Below are 25,557 nucleotides of genomic sequence, written 5' to 3'. Positions count from 1 at the left end.
TCTTCTAGCTACTGAGGGCACTCTCCATGTTTTTGTTTGGTTTCTGACGCACAAAAAATAAGTCAAACTCAGCTTTTTTGCTTGGCCTTAGACTTTTCATGCTGTGCTAGACGAGCCTTTTCAGTTAATTTAAACACCTTTCGAGGAATACTCTCTAAAAGCATTGTAAGACACTATCAGATCCGCTCCTCTTTAGACTTGAGCACATCAATGGTAAAAATGTATTTGTCTCAGCTATTCATTGAGGATCTGGTTCTGTGCCTTCTGGAGAATTTTTGTTGCCCAGAGGCCCGATCAATGGTCATTGATCAATGATCTCTGATCACTAGCGGTTGATCATTGTTCATGACAATTTGCATATTAATGAAGAAACTGACCTCACAGCCCATTGTTCGCCAGCAGTGCTAGTTTCAGTCATTGTGCAAATTTACTGTTTAAAAGGTTGGGGAAACCTGCAGTTAGCTGAGACGGAAGAAGTCACTTGGATGAGTGATGAAATGTTTCTCCCACGTCCAGATGAACAGAATCAACTTTTTGGGATTTCCTCACCTGGATGATAAAGATATCTTGATGTATCCTCAATCAATCACCAACAATTTGCCGCTTGGAGATTATAAAGATATTGATAATTTTATTTGTCAGGGTTTGTTGTTATGGCTCTGGGCAGAAAATAAACTAGGCATGAATGATAACAAACATGTATCCGATATTATATCTGTCAACAGGGTGCACTGAAGGGTATCAGTTGACGGAACAGCTGATATGGACTGGTTTTCTGATCTGTAGGGATTGAATTTGTAGAGTTTACACTGTGCATAATTTATTTTCTGTTATTCTTTTAAAAGTTTAAAGGTTGTGGTAGAAAACACTGGGTTGCCAGCTTAAGCCCACAGAAAGGAAGTCAGAAGCATTAAGCGCTAAGGCATACTTGTTTTAAACTTTGGTTATCACTGAAAATCAGAACACAAAATAAAAAGACACTGGAATTATCATTTAAATAGTTTTTAACTTTAATTTACTTTTCTAATTAATTTCAGTTTTCTCCATTCTCAGGCTGCCCACTTTATTTTTCATCTTCTATTTTCTGTCCTCTCATCTTTACTTGTTTTTTTTTTTACTTATATTGCTCTGCTCCTATTCAATCACATACTATTTATTTCAAAAATCATGCTCATCCATAAACAACCCTGAAGTTTCACAAAAAATCTAAAGAAGCTCTCCTGCTCTTTTATACACTGTATTCTGCAGTGCTTCCCATATCGACACTTTATAGTAATTTCAATGGCAACTTAGACACACTGTACAATTTACTCGTCACACGCTCACTGCAGGTTTCCCCAGGGATTATATTAAGTTAACAGTATGACTAGATAGTCTGCTGTCTTTGACTATATGTGGGTGTTGCAGTGTGTGTTTGTGAGGAGAATAAATTACAAAGCACACACACTGAGGCTGCACAGAAGAAGAGACTCAACTCAATAGAAATAAAAAACTGATTCAAGAACTTCGGTTTACAAATCCCTAGAGGCCCATTATATCCTACAGTGTAATGCAATACTTTACACTCTCTGATCAATCATCAGAATTACATATCTTCAGTCTGCACATTGGTCCCAGCAGGAGACTGCTTACGTATGTCTCTCTTGGCTAACTTTTTAAAAAAAATCAAAGAGCATTAACTTTATAAGTATTCAATATTTAGGAGGAGCTTCTGAAATTGGTTTTGTTTATTTTTTTTGTTTGCACTTGAGACATTATAACTTTATATTACAATTGCATTACAACATTATAGGGAAAATAACAATAACTGATTATAAAGATATTTTTTGATATTAATATTGATAATTATATTTATCTCTATTTGCTATCATGACTCTGGGCAAAGAATAAATGAGTCATGAATGATAACAGACATGAGTGAGAAATGACATGGGGTGGAGGTGGGTCGCAGATTGGCTTGTAGAGGAAGTTGCAACCGTATGCAGGCCAAAGAAAGCTTAATATTGTGTTCGATATATATATATAAATCTAAAGCATCTTGAGGCAACTACTGTTGTGATCTGGCGCTACATAAAATTAAAATTGAAATGAAGTGATAAGGTCTATCTGCATTAAAAAAGTATAGACAATGCTGTATATGATTGATCACATAATTATATTTTGTATGAACTACTTTTCAATACTGACATCGGAGAAGAAGTCCAAATAGAATAAAGTGATTTTCACTGCAGTCCTTTATAAGTCTTCCTAAGTCTCATTTGGAGGACTTAGATGGTTGTCTCCCAAAATTTGCCTTCAGAAAGGGCAACTTATACAAAAATCTATGCCATTAAGACAGTTACAAAAATAAGTGTGTCCATGCCAGCTTTGTTCCTCTTTATATTATTAAAATAAAAAGGCAGATCTGCCCAAGACCTAACATAGCAGAAAGGTTTGAACTGCACACTTCAATGCTGGAAAGATCAGATGATCCAATCCAAGATCAAATCAATTTGTTTAAAAAAAAACTACTCAATGATGAGGAATGCAATTAATTCATGATGTCTGAGGGCTTCTCACCATGTTACAGATGTACCATAGACAAATTTTCAATGCAGCCTCTTTAAAGCTACACTAATCACTATTTTTTATATAAGCAGTTTTTCAAATGACTTAAACAATTCAAATCAATTATGTTTTATTGATTGTTTTTGACTTATTGAGTTGAGCAGAGACTTGCAAATGGGGCAAGGGACAACTGAGACAATATATACAAAAATTGGTGACAAAGAAAACACAGAAGGAGGGAACGAGAAACATGGAGGAGGAGTGCGAGGGACATGGATGGAAAAAGATTTAAACACCAATGACTTGACACAGACTCTTGTCACATACAGGCAACACAGGGGAGAGACCAAGACACAAGAGTAACCTAACAAGAAACTAAACTGTGAATACAAGGGAACTCAAGAACTTGGAAAGAATAAACTCAAGATTGACTAGTGAGACTTGAATATCATCATCAAAATATAAAACAATCAACAAAACACAGGAAACTCAAAATACTGGTACGACGACCTAAAACAATGACAGTATATTAAGTGGTAATAAGTAGGAGTAACAGTTGGTATCAGTGCTATATACTGTCAACAATCAGCAATGACCTGGAAAATACTCTAATACTAAAATAATTTTAAAACTTGTAAACATTTTTTAAAAATGCCTAGAAAAGGTTCTAGTGTATTTTCTTTCTTAAAACAAACAAACTGCTCACAGAAATTACATTTTGTCATGCAAAACAATTCATTGCATATTGAAATATTGGGGCGATCGTGGCTCAAGAGTTGGGAGTTCGCCTTGTAATCGGAAGGTTGCCGGTTCGAGCCCCGGCTTGGACAGTCTCGGTCGTTGTGTCCTTGGGCAAGACACTTCACCTACCGCCTACTGGCGCCAGAAGGGCCGATGGCGCGATATGGCAGCCTCGCTTCTGTCAGTCTGCCCCAGGGCAGCTGTGGCTACAACTGTAGCTGCCTCCACCAGTGTGTGAATGTGTGTGTGAATGGGTGGATGACTGGGTGTGTAAAGCGCTTTGGGGTCCCTAGGGGGGACTAGTAAAAGCGCTATACAAATACAGGCCATTTACCATTCCAAATGAAGGTAAAATTTATTAAATGAACATCACATTCTTTATGGGATGATGTGAAACATCAGCTAAGAACGTGAACTCACAAAACACAGATCGTCAGTCAGATCATAGACTTCTATAGAATCAGTCATAGACATAGTCTAGACATAATGCAAGTTTAAGGTATATTCATTTATTTTCCACATATAAGATTATATTAACAGATATTAATAAATATATTTAATTTTCAGTATAGTGTTGAAAAAGTACTTCAAAAAAAGTGTTTGGTGGTGTTGTCATAGGGAACATGCAATGCGTAAAAAGACATAAGTGCAATATCCTTCTTTGACAAGTGCAATATCCTTTCATTGTGTTTCGCAGAACTGTATTTGTGTGTATTTATACTTTTACATTTACTATTTTATTTTATTATACTCTCAATTTTATTATCTTGTTATTTTATTCTGTGGAATGCTGAGTGAAAGCATGTAAGAATGTATGCATGCTAGCTCTGCTCCAGTTTCGCTGTACAATGCCTAAGTATAGTGATAATAAAGGAATTTAATTTTTATAATCAGGAAGAGGTGCTAGGCTAAAACTAAACCCTTGTTCTAGTGTTAATCCTACACACACTCAATACTTCCCAAGGGCTTCATGGTTTGCACTTGGTCAGCAACTATCCTTTAACACCGCTGTCACAAGCTCACTGACCTAATAAATCAAAAATCTGATATTTCTATGGATTTTTCTTCTTCTTCTTCTTCTTCTTCTTCTTCTTCTTCTTCTTCATGTCCTTCAATGAGGGAAGACTAAGTACTACTTTGGCTCATTACCCTACCTTCAGGTGGAAAAAAGGGTGAAGACCCACCTGAGTAACTTCATTAGATACCTCTGTAACGTAATACATATGTTTGGATTTTCTTAACATAGTGTGATAGTATTTAATTATTAACAATTTTGTTAAGAATTTTAGTCTTTTTTGATTGATTAAAGTAAAAATCTTATATAGGAAAGTAAAAATATTAGGAGAAAACTAGTTACTGTAATGTATGAAATTGAAAGCAGTGAAATATTGTGAGACAGCAAAACAGTGGCATACCCTGAGACCAAAAAAACAACATCAATGTGAAGTGCCAATTGATAGAAGTTCTTGCATTTTTTTTTAACGCAACTTAGTAATCAATCTTGCTAGCATTAGATAACAACATAACAAATACCTTGCCTAAAGGTGTTTGCTTCTTCACCAAAAAAACAAAAGTGAGAGTCATTGCAAAATAGTTTGAACAGCCCCCCCGTGCGCAGGCTGCACGATGCTAATGCGTTGATGCCAAAGTGCTAACACTGAGGCTTCAAGATGTGTTGTCTAAGCTGGCTATGTTCGTCATTTATGTACAGTGTTGTATTTGTTTTTTCTTTCATTAGAGCTCTTTGAGGGAGCACAAAGTCAGCCATTTGTATTGTTTTAACTCAAAGGTATGACTTTAAGTGTCCAGAATCTGCTGGAGTAAGGCAGCAGCAGAGATTCACATGAGAATGTGTTCATTTAAATGCATTCTGTTACTTTATAGCAACCCCCCAAAATTATGACTGGTGGTACATCAACACAGCCAAGACAATTACCTGAGAGCTTTTAATAATTTTGTTGAGGACGCCTTCAGTGGAAATCTGAATTTAAACTCTGTCTTTTCATCAGCAGCTTTAGTAGCAAGGTGTCTGTGCCAGAGTGAATGTACTGGAGAGTTGATATTTGAAAACAGTCCATAACTGAGGAAATCCATACTTCCATCATATTCTATCATATTGGGCTGGCTGTAGCTCAGGAGGTAGAGCAGATCATCTACTGATCGGAAGGTTGGTGGTTTGATCCCTGGCTCCCTCTAGACTGCATGCCAAATATCCTTGGGTAAGATATTAGTCACTCTCCAATGCATCCATTGGAGTACGAATGTGTGTTATTTTAGATAGTAATACAAAAATATTTACTATTTACATGGAAATCAGCTGTGCTGTTGTCTTGACTTGTTTTTTTTTCTTGACTTTCAGCTACCTGAACTAAGCCTGAACAATATATATTGGCATCATAATAATAAAGCCATTAATCATAATGTCTCTTGTCTTGTGACTCTTGTCAGAGGTGTCTCGAAACGACTCTTGTCCAGATCTGCCTGAGATCCAGAATGGCTGGAAGACAACATCCCATGTTGCACTTGTGCGAGGGGCTTGTATAACCTACCAGTGCGATCCTGGTTATGACCTGGTGGGGCGAGAGACTCTCACCTGTCAGCTGGATCTTTCCTGGAGCTCACAACCCCCATTCTGTGAAAAAAGTCAGTTCTGCTTGTTTTATTAGTTTGTTCAATAACCTTTATCTGTTCTTCATGGAATTAATTAATTTTAGGTATTTCCTTGGTCCCTACAGGAGGAATTTTTAATATAGTTGTTGACAAATTGGCCATTCATCTACTGCCATGGGCCTCATTTATCAGTGTGATTCATCAATATTATCATGTGCATGCGCATGAAATTGTCCAAAATGTCTTGGTAAGCTGGAACTAAGGGGCTAAGCCCAACTACTTAAAAACAACTCCACACTATGGTCCCCCTCTACCAAACTATACACTTTGCACAGTGCAGCCAGAGAAGTACCCCTCTCCTGGCAACTGCCAAACCCATACTCATCCATCAGATTGCCAGATGAAGAAGTGTAAGTTGTTGCTCCAGAGAAGGCCTTTCCACTGCTCTAGGGTCCAGTAGCGGTGTGCCTTACACCACCGCAACTGACGCTTTGCATTCCATTTGCGAGGATAGGTGTGTCTCTGACAGCATCACCACCATCTCGCCGCTGCTGTACTCCCTCTATACTTCTGACTGTGTGGCCACTCATGGCTCCAATACCATTGTGAAGTTCGCTGATGACGCAGTGGTGTTGTGCCTCATCTCCAACAACGATGAGGTGGCCTTTATGGACAAGGTGACGAACCTGGCATTGTGGTGTCAGGACAGCCACCTTCTGGTCTTGCAAACCAAGGAGCTGGTGGTGGACTTAGGAAGGAGTAAACACCGAGTCTACAAGCCCCTTATCATTAACAGCACTCTAGTGGAGAGGGTGTTGTCCTTCAAGTATCTCAGTGTCCACATCTCCTCAGACCCGACATGGTCTGCTCACATTAAGGTCCAGTCCAAAAAGGCTAGGCAGTGACTGTACCATTTCCAACAACTGAGGAAGTTCGGGGTCTTTCCAGTGATCCTCAGGACTTTCTATTCAGGCACTGTGGAGAGCATCCTCACACATATGTAACTTTTACTGCTTGGAACCATATTTGTGCATTTTGGATCTCAAACAAGTTACCTTGAATTAAAAAAATTAGCCCTAGCAAGTACATTCATGTAGATTGTACCTACTCTGCTCTTGGGCATATAATAGTGTCTATCTCTGGGCTTATTTTATTTTTTATCAAAATGTATTATTGTTTTTATAAAATTATATCTCTTATCATTCATCACAGTCTCTGCTGTCTTTTTTCTCAGTCATGTACTGTTCAGATCCTGGCCATGTTGAGCATGCTACCAGAACCCTGTCTGACCCGAAACTCCTAGTGGGGACAACCATTCAGTATAGCTGCAACACAGGCTTCATCCTACAGGGCGGCGCCACTATCACATGCTATGGACGTGAGCCAGGAACGCCTGTGTGGACATCTCATCTGCCTCACTGTGTCTGTGGGTATTTGAAAGAATGTTTCCAGACATAAAAGAAGACATGGGAGGTTAGTCAGTTCTCAACCGGCAATTGCTGATATGTATTTTAGCAAACTGGTGAGCTGAAGGGTCCCGTAGTTTACTGGTAGTATGTTAGCATCAGAATTTCAGAAGCCTATCATCTGGATAGGGAGTCGCATATGACACTTAACTGAAGATAAGAGGCTCTTTTCCCTGCTTTTTTCAGTCCAAAATGAGTGGGTTTGTGTGATTTCTTGCAAAAAAGGCCTGGCTCTCTCTTTCCTCTGCTGACAAAGATCACAGCGTCTCTGCATGCCAGAGACGATGCTTCATCACTCGCATTTTATCTCAGCAGTCATGATATTTGCGTGTGTGTGTGTGTGTTTTCAGGGTTATTAATGTTTGGGTGAAGTGTTTGATATGTAAATGTGATGCTAATGCACCATAGCAATCAACCCTCAGCCACCTGGAGGTGGAGGCGGAGATTATCCGTGAGTCATGTCACCTCAGCCAGGGTTTGTCAAAACCTGTCAGTCGAGCTATGACGCAGAAACCTCTGATTTGTGCTGAGAAACTCAATGAGTTCCATGCAGTTTCTTTTTCTTTCTTCTTTTTATCTAGCTGAGGATTCTGTTTCCTGTGAAAACCCCGGTCTCCCTGACAACGGCTACCAGATCCTGTCCAAGAGACTTTACCTGCCTGGCGAGTCCCTAACCTTTGTCTGTTACCAAGGTTACGAGCTCATAGGAGAGGTTGCAATTAAATGCATCCTTGGAAATCCTTCTTTTTGGAGCGGCCCACTTCCACTCTGCAGGGGTGAGATTTTTGAAGGACATTTTATTTTAATATACGTTATTATAGAAATTTTTTAGAGGCTTTGGATTATTCTGATTCACAAAAACACTAACTCCTGTAAAGTTGCGATCAGACGTTTATATCCACCCATCATGCACATGAATGTAATGGAAATATGGGATTTCTAATGATGTCTTTGAACTGTCAGAAGTCAGAAGTATACATACAGGCTTAAATAAAAAAAAAATAAATAAATAAATAAAAAAAAAAAAAAAAAAAAAATATATATATATATATATATATATATATATATATATATATATATATTGTGGTGGACCACTGGAGGGCTCCACTCACACCCAGTTCTCAGGAAGTGTTGTTGCTGTGTTTTGGAGGGAAAAGTGTTCAGTTGTGTGGTGATGAGTAATAAACGAGCAGTGTTAATCGAGAGCTCTCGTGTCGTCTGTGTTTACCTCCACATTGGTGACCCCTGACTCGAACATGCTGCAGTCCGATGGTGGCACCGACTCCGCTCTGGATGCATCAGCAGCCGCCAGCCCTCTGCCTCCGGCTGCAGCTACGTTTGCTGTGGCGCTCGAGCTGCCGGACTTTTGGCTTCACTATCCCCCGTCGTGGTTCGTGCACGTGGAGGCTTAGTTCGCCCTCCGTGGCATCTCGGCTGACGACACAAAATATCACCATGTGGTGGCTTCTCTCGACCCGCTAGCCACTCGTCGTGCGTTGACTCTCCTCCGGGACCCACCCACCCGAGGGAAGTACGCCGCCCTTAAGGAGCTACTTCTTCGGCGCTATGCCGCATAGCGAGCCGAGAAGCTCCTCTCCCTCTTAGGCCTGGGTGGTACGGCTCTCGAACTGATGGAGCACATGCTATCCTTTCTCGGACTGGACGACGGGGGATTCCTCTTCGCCCACATCTTCCTCCGACAGCTGGCTCCCTGTTCTGAGGACGCGGATCGTATTCTCCTGGCTACCCGCACTTTCCACGATCACGACCTAGTTCCAGCCTCGCCGGCGGCGCCTTCCACTTCCCCGCTGACCTGCCCCGATGTATCCGATCCTTTGCTGACGGCAAAGATCGCGACACAGCGACACCATGGTCGGGACCTCTGTTTCTACCATCAGCGTTTTGGCGCCGGGCCTCCGCTGCGTCCACTATATGACGGCCCCTTTAGGGTTATTCAACCGGGCCAGAAGCATTTCCTTTTGGATTTTGGGGGTCGGCAGGAGGCTGTTTCTATTGACAGACTTAAACCAGCACATGTGCTTCTGGATGATCAGGTGGTGCCGGCACAGGCCCCCCGCCGTGGCCGCCCGCCTTCCACTGGACTGGACAACCCTGCTTCTTCCTCTGGGAGCGACCCCCACCTGGCGGGGCCCGAGCTATCTTCAGTTTTTCCTGACTGCCCATGCCAGCCTGGCCCTCAGGCTCGTTTCCCCTCCGCCAGCTCTCCACCTCCCCGGTTCAGCCGTTCTGGACGTTTAATTAAAGCAAGGGTTCTGGACTAGGGGATAACCCTACTGGGTGTTCGGGGGGGACATGTGTGATGGACCACTGGAGGGCTCCACTCACACCCAGTTCTCAGGAAGTGTTGTTGCTGTGTTTTGGAGGGAAAAGTGTTCAGTTGTGTGGTGATGAGTAATAAACGAGCAGTGTTAATCGAGAGCTCTCGTGTCGTCTGTGTTTACCTCCACATTGGTGACCCCTGACTCGAACATGCTGCAGTCCGATGGTGGCACCGACTCCGCTCTGGATGCATCAGCAGCCGCCAGCCCTCTGCCTCCGGCTGCAGCTACGTTTGCTGTGGCGCTCGAGCTGCCGGACTTTTGGCTTCACTATCCCCCGTCGTGGTTCGTGCACGTGGAGGCTTAGTTCGCCCTCCGTGGCATCTCGGCTGACGACACAAAATATCACCATGTGGTGGCTTCTCTCGACCCGCTAGCCACTCGTCGTGCGTTGACTCTCCTCCGGGACCCACCCACCCGAGGGAAGTACGCCGCCCTTAAGGAGCTACTTCTTCGGCGCTATGCCGCATAGCGAGCCGAGAAGCTCCTCTCCCTCTTAGGCCTGGGTGGTACGGCTCTCGAACTGATGGAGCACATGCTATCCTTTCTCGGACTGGACGACGGGGGATTCCTCTTCGCCCACATCTTCCTCCGACAGCTGGCTCCCTGTTCTGAGGACGCGGATCGTATTCTCCTGGCTACCCGCACTTTCCACGATCACGACCTAGTTCCAGCCTCGCCGGCGGCGCCTTCCACTTCCCCGCTGACCTGCCCCGATGTATCCGATCCTTTGCTGACGGCAAAGATCGCGGCACAGCGACACCATGGTCGGGACCTCTGTTTCTACCATCAGCGTTTTGGCGCCGGGCCTCCGCTGCGTCCACTATATGACGGCCCCTTTAGGGTTATTCAACCGGGCCAGAAGCATTTCCTTTTGGATTTTGGGGGTCGGCAGGAGGCTGTTTCTATTGACAGACTTAAACCAGCACATGTGCTTCTGGATGATCAGGTGGTGCCGGCACAGGCCCCCCGCCGTGGCCGCCCGCCTTCCACTGGACTGGACAACCCTGCTTCTTCCTCTGGGAGCGACCCCCACCTGGCGGGGCCCGAGCTATCTTCAGTTTTTCCTGACCGCCCATGCCAGCCTGGCCCTCAGGCTCGTTTCCCCTCCGCCAGCTCTCCACCTCCCCGGTTCAGCCGTTCTGGACGTTTAATTAAAGCAAGGGTTCTGGACTAGGGGATAACCCTACTGGGTGTTTGGGGGGGACATGTGTGATGGACCACTGGAGGGCTCCACTCACACCCAGTTCTCAGGAAGTGTTGTTGCTGTGTTTTGGAGGGAAAAGTGTTCAGTTGTGTGGTGATGAGTAATAAACGAGCAGTGTTAATCGAGAGCTCTCGTGTCGTCTGTGTTTACCTCCACAATATATATATATATATATATATATATATATATATATATATATATATATATGTGTGTGTGTGTGTGTATAATTAGACTCTTGGGAATATACTTCCACCCCTCTTGTGGAAGTATATGTACAGTGGGGCAAAAAAGTATTTAGTCAGCCACCGATTGTGCAAGTTCCCCCACTTAAAATGATGACAGAGGTCAGTAATTTGCACCAGAGGTACACTTCAACTGTGAGAGACAGAATGTGAAAAAAAAATCCATGAATTCACATGGTAGGATTTGTAAAGAATTTATTCGTAAATCAGGGTGGAAAATAAGTATTTGGTCACCTCAAACAAGGAAAATCCCTGGCTCTCACAGACCTGTAACGTCTTCTGTAAGAAGCTTTTCTGTCCCCCACTCGTTACCTGTATGAATGGCACCTGTTTGACCTCATCATCTGTATAAAAGACACCTGTCCACAGCCTCAACCAGTCAGACTCCAAACTCCGCCATGGCCAAGACCAAAGAGCTTTCGAAGGACACCAGGAAAAGAATTGTAGACCTGCACCAGACTGGGAAGAGTGAATCTACAATAGGCAAGCAGCTTGGTGTGAAAAAATCAACTGTGGGAGCAATCATCAGAAAATGGAAGACATACAAGACCACTGATAATCTCCCTCAATCTGGGGCTCCACGCAAGATCTCATCCCGTGGGGTCAAAATGATCATGAGAACGGTGAGCAAAGATCCCAGAACCACACGGGGGGACCTGGTGAATGACCTGCAGAGAGCTGGGACCAAAGTAACAAAGGTCACCATCAGTAACACACTACAACGGCAGGGAATCAAATCCCGCAGTGCCAGACGTGTTCCGCTGCTGAAGCCAGTGCATGTCCAGGCCCGTCTGAAGTTTGCCAGAGAGCACATGGATGATACAGCAGAGGATTGGGAGAATGTCATGTGGTCAGATGAAACCAGAGTAGAACTTTTTGGTATAAACTCAACTCGTCGTGTTTGGAGGAAGAAGAATACTGAGTTGCATCCCAAGAACACCATACCTACTGTGAAGCATGGGGGTGGAAACATCATGCTATTGGGCTGTTTTTCTGCCAAGGGGACAGGACGACTGATCCATGTTAAGGACAGAATGAATGGGGCCAAGTATCGTGAGATTTTGAGCCAAAACCTCCTTCCATCAGTGAGAACTTTGAAGATGAAACGAGGCTGGGTCTTCCAACATGACAATGATCCAAAACACACCGCCCGGGCAACAAAGGAGTGGCTCCGTAAGAAGCATTTGAAAGTCCTGGAGTGGCCTAGCAAGTCTCCAGACCTCAACCCCATAGAAAATCTGTGGCGGGAGTTGAAAGTCCGTGTTGCTCGGCGACAGCCCCAAAACATCACTGCTCTTGAGAAGATCTGCATGGAGGAATGGGCCAAAATACCAGCTACTGTGTGTGCAAACCTGGTAAAGACCTATAGTAAACGTTTGACCTCTGTTATTGCCAACAAAGGTTATGTTACAAAGTATTGAGTTGTATTTTTGTTATTGACCAAATACTTATTTTCCACCCTGATTTACGAATAAATTCTTTACAAATCCTACCATGTGAATTCATGGATTTTTTTTTCACATTCTGTCTCTCACAGTTGAAGTGTACCTCTGGTGCAAATTACTGACCTCTGTCATCATTTTAAGTGGGGGAACTTGCACAATCGGTGGCTGACTAAATACTTTTTTGCCCCACTGTATATATATATATATATATATATATATATATATACACACATATATACATATATATATGTATGTATATGTGTATGTATGTATGTATATATATATATCTATATATATAAATATACACATCCACTCTGGATATATATAATAAATAATTCCCCTCTCGCCCCTGCGGGCGGTCTATCCTTCAAGTTCGGGTCCTTTACCAGAGGCCTGGGAGCTTGAGAGTCCTGCGCAGTATCTTAGCTGTTCCAAGGACTGCGCTCTTCTGGACCGAGATCTCTGATGTTGTTCCTGGGATCTGCTGGAACCACTCGCATACCTTGGGAGTCACCACACCTAGTGCTCTGATTACAACTGGGACCACTGTTACCTTCACCCTCCACATGTTCTTGAGCTCTTCTCTGAGCCCTTGGTACTTCTCCAGCTTCTCATGTCATTCAGAATCGCTACATCTATCACTGCGGCCATCTTTCTCTGCTTATCTATCACCACTATGTCTGGTTGGTTAGCCATCACCATTTTATCCGTCTGTTTCTGGAAGTCTCCTATTTTAATGTCGGAACTTGTTTCTGTATATTATGCTGGCCACTTGGTTATGGTGTTGTCCTGCATAGCATTCCACATATGCCCTGCCTGCTAGCATCTTGCAGCCTACTGTTATGCTCTGGATTGTCTCAAGGGCATCTTTACACAGCCTGCACATGGGGTGTTGTCTGGTATGATAGACCACAGCCTCTATGGATCTTGTACTCAGAGCTTGTTCCTGTGCTGCCATGAGTAGTGCCTCTGTGCTGTCTTTCAGTCCGGCCACTGGTAGGATTTCTGGATGTCAGCTACCTCCTCTATCTGCTGGTGGTATATACCATACAGGGGCCTGTCCTGCCATGATGGTTCCTCCACTTCCTCGGGTTTATTGCTGCCTGAGGTATTCACTCAGCACGTGGTCGATTGGGGCTATCTTCCTGATGTATTCCTGATGTCCCCTGGCTCCTTCCTTCTGCTTAGCATACAGGTTCAGGGTTCTGGACTTGGGGTAAAACCCTCAATCCATGGTCAGGAGCTTCCTGGTCTTGATGTCAGTGGCTTCTATCTCCTCCTTTGGCCAGCTTATTATCCCAGCAGGGTACCTGATCACGCACAGGGCGTAGGTGTTGATAGCCCAGATCTTGTTCTTACCGTTCAGCTGACTCCTCAGGACTTCCCTGATCCTCTGCAGGTACTTGGTGGTTGAAGCTTTCCTAGCAGCATCTTCATGGTTCCCATTTGCCTGTGGGATCCCAAGGTACTTGTAGCTGTCCTCTATGTCTGCAATGTTGCCTTCTGGTAGTTCGATCCCCTCAGTTCTGACCACCTTCCCTCTCTTTGTTATCATCCGACTACACTTCTCCAGTCCGAACAACATTCCGATGTCATTGCTTTATTTCCTGGTGGTGTGGATCAGTGAATTTATGTCTTCTTCACTCTTGGCATACAGCTTGATGTCATCCATGTGGAGGAGATGGTTGACAATTGCTCCATTCTGTAGTCGGTATTCATAGCCAGTCTTGTTAAAGATCTCACTGAGGGGGTTCAGGTCTATGCAGAACAGCAGTGGGGCCAGTATGTCCTTGGTAGATCCTGCACTTGATGGTGACTTGTGCTATGGGCTTGAAGTTGGCATCTAGTGTTGTACCCCACATTCCCATCCCCGTTCTTGATGAAGACTCTTAGGGTCCTGTTGATCTTGTACAATTCTAGACATTCCAGGATCCAGGTTTGGGGCATCGAGTCATAGGCCTTCTTGTAATCAATCCAGGCAGTGCACAGGTTTGTAAGCCTACAATTGCAGTGTCGGGCGACTGCTTGGTCTACCAGTAGCTATCTATGTGTATAGCCTATATACTATTATTAATTCATTATGTAAATCTCCAATAATCTAGGAAAATGAAGGCCATGTCAAAGTTTTTGCATGTCTTTTCCATGCTGTTATCCTTGTATAGTTTTTGCTGTTGTGCTGAAAACTCAAGGAGATGAGTGTCAGGGTCAGAGTGCTGTCTCACTGCAGGGGATTTTCAGGCTGAATCCTCCTGAAGGTTCCCAAGCTCAGAGAGAGTTAGGAGAGAGAAAAATACAGAAAATGTTGGACATACCTGTGCAGGCTTGGACAGGTAAATGCAGGACATAATGTGTTTTTTTTTTATTACCCAGATTATTTTAGAGTAATGAATTAGTTGTCCATGTTAAACAAAGTGTCACTAGTCACTGTGAATTTGTGCAGTTAATATGTACTAATACAGTGATTAATTGGATTAGTGTGATATTTAGTTTAATTCATAATTTATTTTTGATTCTTTTACTGTATATGGTTAATTTTTCAAAGCTGGAGGCATATTTAAAACGTCTTTTGGGTCTTTCACCTTCCCTCTGCTTTTACCATCACCTGAGCTGCCACATAATACAAATGGTAACATTCCATAAAATTGCAAAGCCTAAAAACAAGAAATCTTTAATATGCTCTGTGAATTTTTATTTATAGACATTTATCACAAAAATAGCTGGCTGTGTCACTGAATATTGTGCAAGTATCATTTTGTTATACCATATTCACAATGGACCAGCATTATGGTTTGGCTGGGGCTTATTGCTAAATTCTGGAAATTACTGAGGCTCCATGAGTCACCTTTTCTGGAAAAAAACAAGCATCTCTTACTTGCTTAATAGCTCTGTTTAACCCAAACCTCAATCTTTAAACTGAAACAAAAATAATCCCATGGAATTAATGTTGATGGATTAAATAAAACTGATCAATTAAATATTATATAGTCTCCTATTTCACAAATTGCTGTGAGACAGGGTTGAATTGGAATACATAGGAAGAGAAAGCTTGACAGATATTAACAATAGGAAGAGTGGGCATTAGCGAACATACAATTCAAGAGAACGTTATGTAAACAAATTCAACATAAAAAGTTATGTCAATTTTCATATGCACTGACTGACAGAATGATGTCTTGCAGCCAACCAAGACTGCTTTGGCAACCATGCTTTGGAAGGTGAGTGTCTGTGTACAGTATGTGCTGTGGGCTAAAACCCTACAAGGTCTGTTTTATAGAATTACAAAAAAAACCCCTCAAACAAACCACCTCACAGGCAACAAAGCTTTACCTATCTGTGTGCTCTCCCTGCATTTGCATCAACTTCATTCCCATGTTTTGTTTCTACCTCCAGCTGTGTTTATCCATGTGATTTCACAGAGCATCCACCTATGTTTGCTAAACCACCTCTAATGAAACCTTTAGAAGATTTATGTATTCTCTGGATAATGATCTGCGGTTAAATAAACCTTGTTTTATTCATGTTTTGTCTGTCAGTTGCAGAAGCGACTGCAGGTTCCCCTTTGGATGGAGGAAACATAGCACTGGCCATTTTCATCCTCATTCTGTTGCTGTCTGTGCTGCTGGGAGGAGTCTACGTCTATGTCACTCGGTAAGATCCTAGACCATGAAATTTATATACAAGGGTGAGACCTTAATTGTTTCTAACTGTTATTGTCTTGATAACATTTGTTTGATTAGCACAGTCTGGGTCACAGCTCATACTATGCAGGCTCTTGGTCAGAACCCCATTGGTGTCACCTTTTAACTCACTATATTGCTAAAACTGTAGCAAAAAGTTAGGGGTCTTTCACATAATCTAGACCTCAAAAGTAATGCAACATATTTGTTTCTTAGAAAACTAGAAGCAAAGTCTTTGGCAGTCGCACACTGGCGCTGAGCCATTGTGAAGGAACAGGTACTAAAACTCCGAATTTGTGTTTTTTTGTGTCTGTTTTTTCCTCATTATGTATATTAGGTGCAGATATAACTCCAACTTAAGGCTGCCTCTTATCTACCCTCACCCTTACCGACAGATCACTGTGGAGACAGAGTTTGACAACCCGCTCTATGAAACAGGAGGAGTAAGTGCTATTCAGTTAAGTTCAAACGAATTGAATTGAATTTTATTTAGATACTGCCAAAATTGCAACAACAAATACCTCAAGTGTGGGGTAAAAGCTGCAGGAGTACATTCAATGTGTCCATTCCTTTGATTTAATAATTCTCATTTCAATTACAGCAGGACACTCGAGAGTATGAAGTATCGATATGAGAATCTTCTCAAAAGATATTTGTGAAGCGTGACAAGACTGACCGCCCTGACCTAACTCCTCACACTCTCCTCTCTCGCTTCTCCACCCAGGAGGAGGCGATGTAAATACAAATAATGATGTCCAGCCCCTTCTGCATTGATGGATCCTGTTCTCTCCTTCTCTGATGTGACAGCTTTTGTAGACATTATGGGAATTATGAGAGGTTACTTGAACCAAAAAGGAGAAAGACAATTGATAGTCAGCAACTAACCAGTCTACCAGTCTGGGAAAAGTTGAATGATAGAGGAAATGGGGAAAAGGCCCAAATAACATCTGAGAACATCAAACATGGGTCATTTTCACACATGTACTGCAGTTCCTAACTTTTCTAGATAATACCTAATTGAGGTCCGAGAGTTGGATTGAACATTAGGCAGCCATTAACTTGCCAGCTGCCTAGTCTGTGTGATAGCAGGACTAGTGCACCCACTAGTGCAAGTAAATGCACGAGTGTGTGTCGTATGTGCTGCCTAATGCACACACAATACAAGCAACTTTCTCACCTAAAACACATGAATCATTTTCCAGAAAAACAAATTCCTCTGAAGTATTTCTTGTTGTGTATTACATATAAGGAAAAATATGGAAAATATTCCAGTTAGGTTCTTGTGAAATTGTCTGAAGTTCATGTGTGAAAATGGCTATTGTGGGAAATGAAGGAGGGAGGGATAGGAAATGAGAGAAATGTGGGTATCAAAGCACTTTTTAGTATATTTTTCTTGAGAGGTGAAGTTATAATCCTTAAGATTTAACAGATTTTTGAAACTATTTATCATGATTTTTTTCTGCGGTAGTCTTTGAATAGTCTCAAATTCTGTAATTCTGTAATCTCTATACATTAATTACCAGGTCCAGGCAGCATTCAAATTGTCTTTACACAAAGAAGATATTCACATAAATCAAGACTCACAAGTATGCACAGCAGAGTGCTGTATCATTAATCAAATATCCACTTAAATGTTGAGAAATTTCCAGAAAATCTGCAAAGGATCCACCTTATTTTGTAAATATAAAGAGCTGGTTTATAGAGGTTAGCAGTTTTGTTTTGTGTTCCTCTCACTGCAGAAGAACAGTTAATGTGAAAAACATCTCTAATGTATTTATAAGTTCCTTTTCTGTACCAGATTAAGCTTAATGTCTATACTCTGAAACGCTGTTGAGCTAGTTTCAGTTTGAAGACTCCAGTTTTAAAAACTGAGACTTGTGACTGTGAAACAATGAAGCACATATGGCTGCCACCTAGAGACTACTTATATATTTGAAATCACACAAGTATGTCTTTCATTCTTCTTCTGTTGGTACTCTTTTCCCGTTGCCATGCTTCCTCAGGATATGGATAATGCTAACATTACCATTGCATTTACTTTACGATTAATTCCTATCTGTGTTTAAGCAACTTTGACTGATTAGCACTTGTGTGCTATTTTCAGTAAAAATTTACCTCAGCGCACGTATGATCAGTGTACATGAATAGTCATTGTGATATGCAGGTTTGTTTGTATAGACACAGGCCGTTTCAGAAACTGGATAAAAACAGCATTTCAGAAAACATTTTTTTTTACCTGTTGTGTAGCTGTAAGCTAGCCTTCTAGTAAGTTCCTGTTAAATTCAGCCTTTGACTGAATTCTGCAGAAACTCCAAGAAGCATTTTTTATGTTATTTCCATAAAGTCTCTCTGCTTTTTTCTTTTCATCTTTGTATGTTTATGATTCAGGATTTCGTATACAGTGGTCTCCAAATGTATGCTAACAGTACGGTAAAATTTCACTTTACTTTAGCATCCATTTTTATCACATCATGCAAGCACACCAGCTTAATGGATACAGAACTTCTGCAGAATAAGAAACAATAATATGAACATTTTCAAACAGAATTTATAGTGACAACTTGTTTCAGATGTACCTCAGATGTTGGTGCCCAGTGCCCAATGGAGCTGTGTGGTACAGCCCATCTGATAAGTGTGGATATTTTCAGTAAGGTTATACTATATAATTAGTCTATTACTTAACACTAGTTAGCTGATATTTGTGTCTTTATATTGTACACATACACTTTAGGAAAACAACATGCTAAGCATGCTCACTAGCATTACAAATTATTTTATGGCAACACTGATCTTACTTAATACATCTATGGTCTGGTAAAAGCGCCGTTTGTTATTACTATGGTAAACACAAGTGTTCTTAAATTACCCAGGACTGAAATCTTAAGGATTACAACTTCTAAAATGTCATATAGAATGCTAAAGGTGGGTTTATTTCACATATCCATTTCATATTCACATTCATGAGTCATGAAAAGTCCTGTCTTTTCGTAAACTGGAAATCAATATTTAGAAAAAAGTAAAGGTCAGTGCTTTCTTTTATTTGTTACCCAGTCTGACACAGGATTTGCAGTACTGTTGTTATATTTCTCTCACATGTAGTTCAATTGATGGACTGTAACAGACTGGCCTCAGTATTGCTGGGTCTGGACTAGCAGCGTAAATAGTGTAGCTGTAGTTAACTTATTGGTCTTCTGGTACAAGCTCAGCAAACCAACCAGATGATGTATTTATTTTGATGTACTGTACATGTGATGTTTTATGCGGATGGATAAATGTACATTTTCGTTATGAGAATACAAATGTTAACAGTTTCCCTAAATAAATGGTAAAACCTTAAAAACTTCAAAGGATTCTTTTTAAACACTGAGGTATTTTGTTTTGTCTTATTTTGTTAAAGGAAACCAATGGAAAAATGATTACACCTTTTTTTTAATCCAATGTCTAGCCAGACAAGACATCTGATACTCCCAAAAAGTTGATTCTGTTCATCTGGACGTAGCGATTTCAGTGGAAGAAACATTTTATCACTCATCCAAGTTACTTCTTAAGTCAGCGTCCCTCCTTGTACAGGATATGACTTCCTTATCATTGAAAGAGTGGTTACTGGCCTGTAGGTGTGAATAGACTGTGGAGTCCTGGCCTGACGAGTTAGCTCTTTTGTGCTATCCACTTAGCCGGAGGTTGCTTGGTTTTCCTGATGTATAAATCATGGCTATCCTCCTGGCACTTAACAGCATACACCACATTAGTGTGGGCGATTGTGGCTCAAGAGTTGGGCGTTCGTCTTGTAATCGGAAGGTTGGTGGTTCGAGCCCCGGCTCCGACAGTCTCAGTTGTTGTGTCCTTGGGCAAGACACTTCACCCGTTGCCTACTGGTGGTGGTCAGAGGGCCCGGTGGCGCCAGTGTCAGGCAGCCTCGCCTCTGTCAGTGCGCCCCAGGGCGGCTGTGGCTACACTGTAGCTTGCCATCACCAGTGTGTGAATGGGTGGATGATTGTGTATAGTGTAAAGCGCTTTGGGGTCCTTAGGACCAAGTAAAGCGCTATACAAATACAGACCATTTACCATTACTCAGTTTGTGCCAGGGAGATTTCCATCAGTAACGGGGAACATTTAAGAGTTATACTGTAAATCAACGCATACGTATTGACTCTCATTGTATAAGTATTGACTCTTACTCTGTTTGTGCCAGGGAATGGATCCTTGGAGTGGACCAATTTTTGGCGCAGTGTATTTTAGAGCTTGAAAGCCACAGAGACACGGTCGGCTGGCTGTTGCTCAGGTGGTACCGCAGGTCACCTACTAACCTGGAAGGTTGGTGGTTTGGTCTCAGTGTGCTCCAGTCTGCATGCCAAGTATCCTTGGGCAAGATACTAACCCCATGTTACTCTCTGAGTACTCTTTTCGTATGGGGATTGGGTTTTTCACAATAAACCCATATGGGCAATCCCAAGTGGGCACTTTTAGTAGGTCCTAGCTGGGTCAAACATGGGAAACACTTAACTTGGTCCAAAATGGGAAACACACGTAGGACCCACTTGGGTTTTCCACTTGGGTTTGACATGGGCAAACACAGTCATTTAAGGATAGGCTGTTGTTGTGTGCCCCAGGTGTGGCAAAGTGAGGTAATCAGTATATGTTTTAGTATCGATGACACAGGTGGGGCCCACCTGGTCAATCTATATGGGTCACACATGGGCAAATGCAAGTCAGACCCTGAAATGTTGGCCCCATATGGGGCAAAGTGAGGTAATCAATATATTTCTTTAGCACTGATGACACAGGTGGGGCCCACCTGGTCAATCTATATGGGTCACACATGGGCAAATGCAAGTCAGACCCTGAAATGTTGGCCCCATATGGGGCAAAGTGAGGTAATCAATATATTTCTTTAGCACTGATGACACAGGTGGGGCCCACCTGGTCAAACTATATGGGTCGCACATGGGCAAATGCAAGTCAGACCCTGAAAACATGTCTATGTGGGCCCCATATGGGTTATGTTAAGTTAATATGGGCATATATTTTATGTGGGCTCAAGATTGTTTAGTATATATGGGATCCACTTGGGTTTCTCACATCAAATCCATATGGGCAAAACCAAGTGGAAACATATAGTAGGTCCTTGCTAGGTCAAACATGGGAAACACTTCACTTGGTTGAAAATGGGAAACACACGTAGGGCCCACTTGGGTTTTCCACTTGGGTTAGACATGGGCAAACACAGTCATTTAAGGATAGGCTGTTGTTGTGTGCCCCAGGTGTGGCAAAGTGAGGTAATCAATATATGTTTTAGTATCGATGACACAGGTGGAGCCCACCTGGTCAAACTATATGGGTCACACATGGGCAAATGCAAGTCAGACCCCGAAAACATGTCTATGTGGGCCCCAAATGTGTTTTGTTAAGTTAATATGGGCATATATTTTATGTGGGCTCAAGTTTTTTTTATAATATATGGGACCCACTTGGGCTACGTTCACACTGCAGGCGAAAGCCCATCAAATCCGACTTTTTTGACCCTATGCAACCCATATCCGATCATGGTATGACCGCGTGAACAGCACAAATACGATATTTTCCAATCCGATCTGGGTCACTTTCGTATGTGGTACTGAATCCGATACATATCTGATGTTTTTGAAAGCGACTGCTATTTGAATGGTCATGTCGCATTAACTCCATCTTTTACATCAGCGACACAAGACAGACACCAATTATCAGCGCCCAAGAAGACACCGTGAACGCTTCCTGACCATCCCGTGCAGATGTCAGTGAAACTGTTGGGTGCACCTGTGGATGCATATAAGGCAAAACACAGAGCCTGTTTCTTTGACATGGGAAAATCAAGAGATATCAACCAAAACACCAGGAAAAGAATTGTGGAGCTCCATAATTGTGGCTCAATTTTGAATACAATTTGGTGCCATTTGCAATTAAGAAATACATAAAATTTCTCTCTTTACTCTTAAATTTAACAAAAAAAAAAATAAACATCTATTCTGATTTGATGTTACAACTAAAAAAGTGTTTTTATCTGAAGAGTTTGTAAATATCTGGTTTCCACTGTATATTTGATGATGTTGGTGTTTGGCTTGATTGTCAGCACAAAGAGGGAGAGAGAGGAACAGAGAGGGAGAGAGAGGAACAGAGAGGGAACAAGAGCAGGTGAGACACACATGTTAGTCAAATGGTTGTTTGCCAAAACTCATCAGAACATGTATCTAGTACCTAGTGTATCTTTTTAGATACCATTTGTTACTTTTCAAATTCTATATTTATTAAGTTATGCAGGCTTGTTTGCACAACAAGGCTAAATAATTATATAAACTTTTCTGAATCTAAATAGTGTACTTTGGTAGAATTAAAAAATAAGTGTAGTGCAGGTCTATGATGATTTTTAGTGCTACTATCATCTAGTTTTGATTCTGGTTCTGTCTTGGTTAAGTCCTAAGTAGTCCTGATTTTGAACTGTTGTAGTCCTGTTTTAATGCCGGATCAGTTCTGGGTCTGGTTGAATTGGGGTTTAGTCCGCGTGTCTTGATCATATAAATATACACAAACTCATCTCTACACTCATATGCAAATGCATTATATTGCCTGAAAAAAATTGGGCTAACTGCGCAGTGTTGCCTTGAGGCAACGAATGAAAATTAACGGTTTTACTGTATAAATAAATTTTAAAAAGTAGAACAAACAATCAAATATGCTTCTTAACATATTAATGCACATACAAGTATTTTTTAATATACATTTATTTCACTATAAACATGTAAAATAGTGATCTTTATCTTGCCTCCTAATGGAGATGTCCCTCATGTAGTGCAGCTTGCAGAAAGGGGTCCTCCCCCACCAAAATGAAAGTCACACCACCTTCAACTCATCATTTTATTTGAAAGAGATGTGTCTGGTAGCATTATTTGAAAAAAAAAAGTTGTTTTTTTTGAAGGGCCAGTGTGAGGCATGAAAATGTGGTTTGTTGCCTCAGGGCAACGCTATGCTGTAGAGGGTTAAATCCGTTTTTTACGTCACTGACACAAGACAGTCGCCAATTATCAGCGCCGGAGAAGACATCGTGAACACTTCCTGGCCATCCAGTGTAGATGTCAGGGAAACTGTTGGGAAGACAACGTTGGAGAAACGTGAACATTTTATTTGTACTGTATTATCTGCAGATTCTGACAGAAATCTGCAGCTATCCTTTGAAGCACCGCTCCTCTAAAACAGCAATAAGGATAATTATTAGGTTATCTACATTATTATGTAAATAACAAAATAACTTAAAGCAAAAATTGGGAAACGTAAAGTCCAAAGTCTTTATATTAAGGGCCATCAGTCAAACAATATTGTTTGCTCTGGTTCTAAACAGAGCGCGTTGTGTGTGACATCTTTTGCGCATGCGGGCCGCTTTGAGCGTTCACACTAGAGAGCATTAGCTGTCACATTTTATTTGTAGTGTGACAAAAAAATCGGATTTGATCAAAAAATCAAAATTGAGCATTAAGATCTGCAGTGTGCTTAGAGAGTGCTTTGTAGTGAATCAGAAGAGTCGACTCCCATTGAGCGAGAGCCGGCTCCTCACTTAATTTCCTTTCACTGCTCAGCTCTCACACAGTGGCTCAGCTATGCTCCAATCCCTCCATATTGTGGTCAATCACATGCGAGGATATAGGATAATATCATTATGTGAAAAACAGAGAGGGTGAGAGACGCGACAGTCAAGTGGAGCTCTGTCCTCTCAATAAGTGAGTGAGACAGTAGACAGCGGTGAGGAGGACTGTGCGAGTGCATCGCAAAAACACATAAATATGCCTGACACCCGTAAACGAAGCAGCGGTATACGGTACACACCTTATAATGTCCCACCTCTAATGGGTGTACCCCAGGGCAAGTCAGGGGTAGGGAACTCCAGGCCTCGAGAGCCGGTGTCCTGCAGGTTTTAAATGTGTCCTTGATCCAACACAGCTGATTTAAATGGTTCTGATTTAAAGTTCCCTAGAGGCCTGGTAATGAACTAATCATTTGATTCAGGTGTGTTGATCCAGGGTGAGATCTAAAACCTGCAGGACACTGGCTCTCAAGGCCTGGAGTTCCCTACCCCTGCTCTAAGTGTATTAACATTAACAACCTCAATTAAATGTAGGTAAATTATGCTTAATATATTATAAAACACACACCACACAAGAGTTTTTCATTAATTACTTCTCATTTATTTTGTAACAATTGTAACAATCAATTGTTATTATTTGAGGAGTTTCAGTCAGCTTTCAGAGCTGTTCACAGTACAGAAACTCCTTCAGTGAGGGTTTAAAATGATCTTCTTATGGCATCTGACGATGAACTGTCATCTTTTCAGGTTGTCTTGCTGGACCTTAGAGCAGCATTCAATACTGTTAACCATAATATTTTATTACAATGACTAGAGCATCTTGTAGGTCTTAAAGGTACTGCGCTACAATAGATTGCATCATGTCTATCTAATAAACTCTCATTTGTTCATGAAAATGGGGAAGCTAAGCATCGTCGGCCTGATTAGCACTTGGATCGGAGACCGCCTGGGAATACCATGTGCTCTAAGCTTGAGAAAGACACCCTCCTGTTAAAAGGAAGTTTTTTCTTCTCACTCTCACCAAAGCACTTGCTCAGAGTGTGTCATATGATTGTTGGGGGTTTCTCTGTTTTCTTTGTATTATTGTATGGTCTTGTTTCACCAAGGCAGTATGATTAGAAGGCATAGCAGGCAATTTTATTGCTATGCAGATGATATCATGGATAGATAACTTTATCTATCCATGAAGCCAGGTAACACACACCAAGTAGTTTAACTATGACCTCTAATTTCCTGCTGAGGTTTTTGCACTTGGCACAAAACCCCCCTGCTTTCTACAATTTGTGCAATAGCTTAAAATTACAAACATCCTGTCCCACAGTGATGCTGAAATACTAGTTCATGCATTTATCTCTTCTAGGCTGGACTGGTAGAATTCATTATATCAGGATATTCTGAAAACCCCCTGAAAAACCTTCAGTTCATCCAAAAGCCTGAAGCAAAAGTACTCAAAGGGACTAGAAAGAGAGAGCATATTTTGTCCATACTTTAATGACTACTCTTCATTGTACCCTTGAATTCAAAATCCTTCTCCCACCCATACAAAGTCTTAAATATTCAGACCCATGTTATTTTACAGACCTCACAGTACCATATCACCCCAATAGAGCACGTTGCTCACAGACTAGTGGGTTACTTGTGGTTCTTAGGTCATTTGAAGGCAGAGCCTTCTGT

General features: G+C 41.7%; 1 protein-coding gene and 2 pseudogenes across 2 annotated transcripts in view; 2 read left to right on the top strand and 1 right to left on the bottom strand.

Annotated features, from left to right (window-relative positions):
- The window catches only part of sez6l (seizure related 6 homolog (mouse)-like), a 109,285-nt gene extending 89,669 nt beyond the window's left edge, over positions 1 to 19,616 (top strand). The window contains exons 11-17 of one of the 2 annotated variants that reach the window (XM_087843992.1): positions 5,737 to 5,931; positions 7,133 to 7,324; positions 7,946 to 8,140; positions 15,777 to 15,812; positions 16,137 to 16,245; positions 16,612 to 16,717; positions 16,876 to 19,616. In XM_087843992.1, coding sequence (XP_087700118.1) covers positions 5,737 to 5,931; positions 7,133 to 7,324; positions 7,946 to 8,140; positions 15,777 to 15,812; positions 16,137 to 16,245; positions 16,612 to 16,717; positions 16,876 to 16,908 — 866 coding nt within the window. In that variant the 3' untranslated portion in view covers positions 16,909 to 19,616. Of the gene's footprint in view, positions 1 to 5,736; positions 5,932 to 7,132; positions 7,325 to 7,945; positions 8,141 to 15,776; positions 15,813 to 16,130; positions 16,246 to 16,611; positions 16,718 to 16,875 lie in introns of both variants that reach the window. The other variant, XM_087843991.1, reaches the window with a different exon arrangement.
- LOC148102265 (uncharacterized) lies at positions 8,465 to 9,646 on the top strand (annotated as a pseudogene).
- Positions 13,331 to 14,269, bottom strand: LOC148102264 (uncharacterized; annotated as a pseudogene).
- Positions 19,617 to 25,557: the final 5,941 nt, after the last annotated feature.

The sequence above is a fragment of the Neolamprologus brichardi genome, chromosome 7 (genome assembly GCF_056152115.1).
Source record: "Neolamprologus brichardi isolate AB-2024 chromosome 7, ASM5615211v1, whole genome shotgun sequence".
NCBI lineage: Eukaryota > Metazoa > Chordata > Actinopteri > Cichliformes > Cichlidae > Neolamprologus > Neolamprologus brichardi.
The sequence above is the reverse complement of the archived record's forward strand: the minus strand, read 5'-3'. Positions and strand labels throughout refer to the sequence as shown.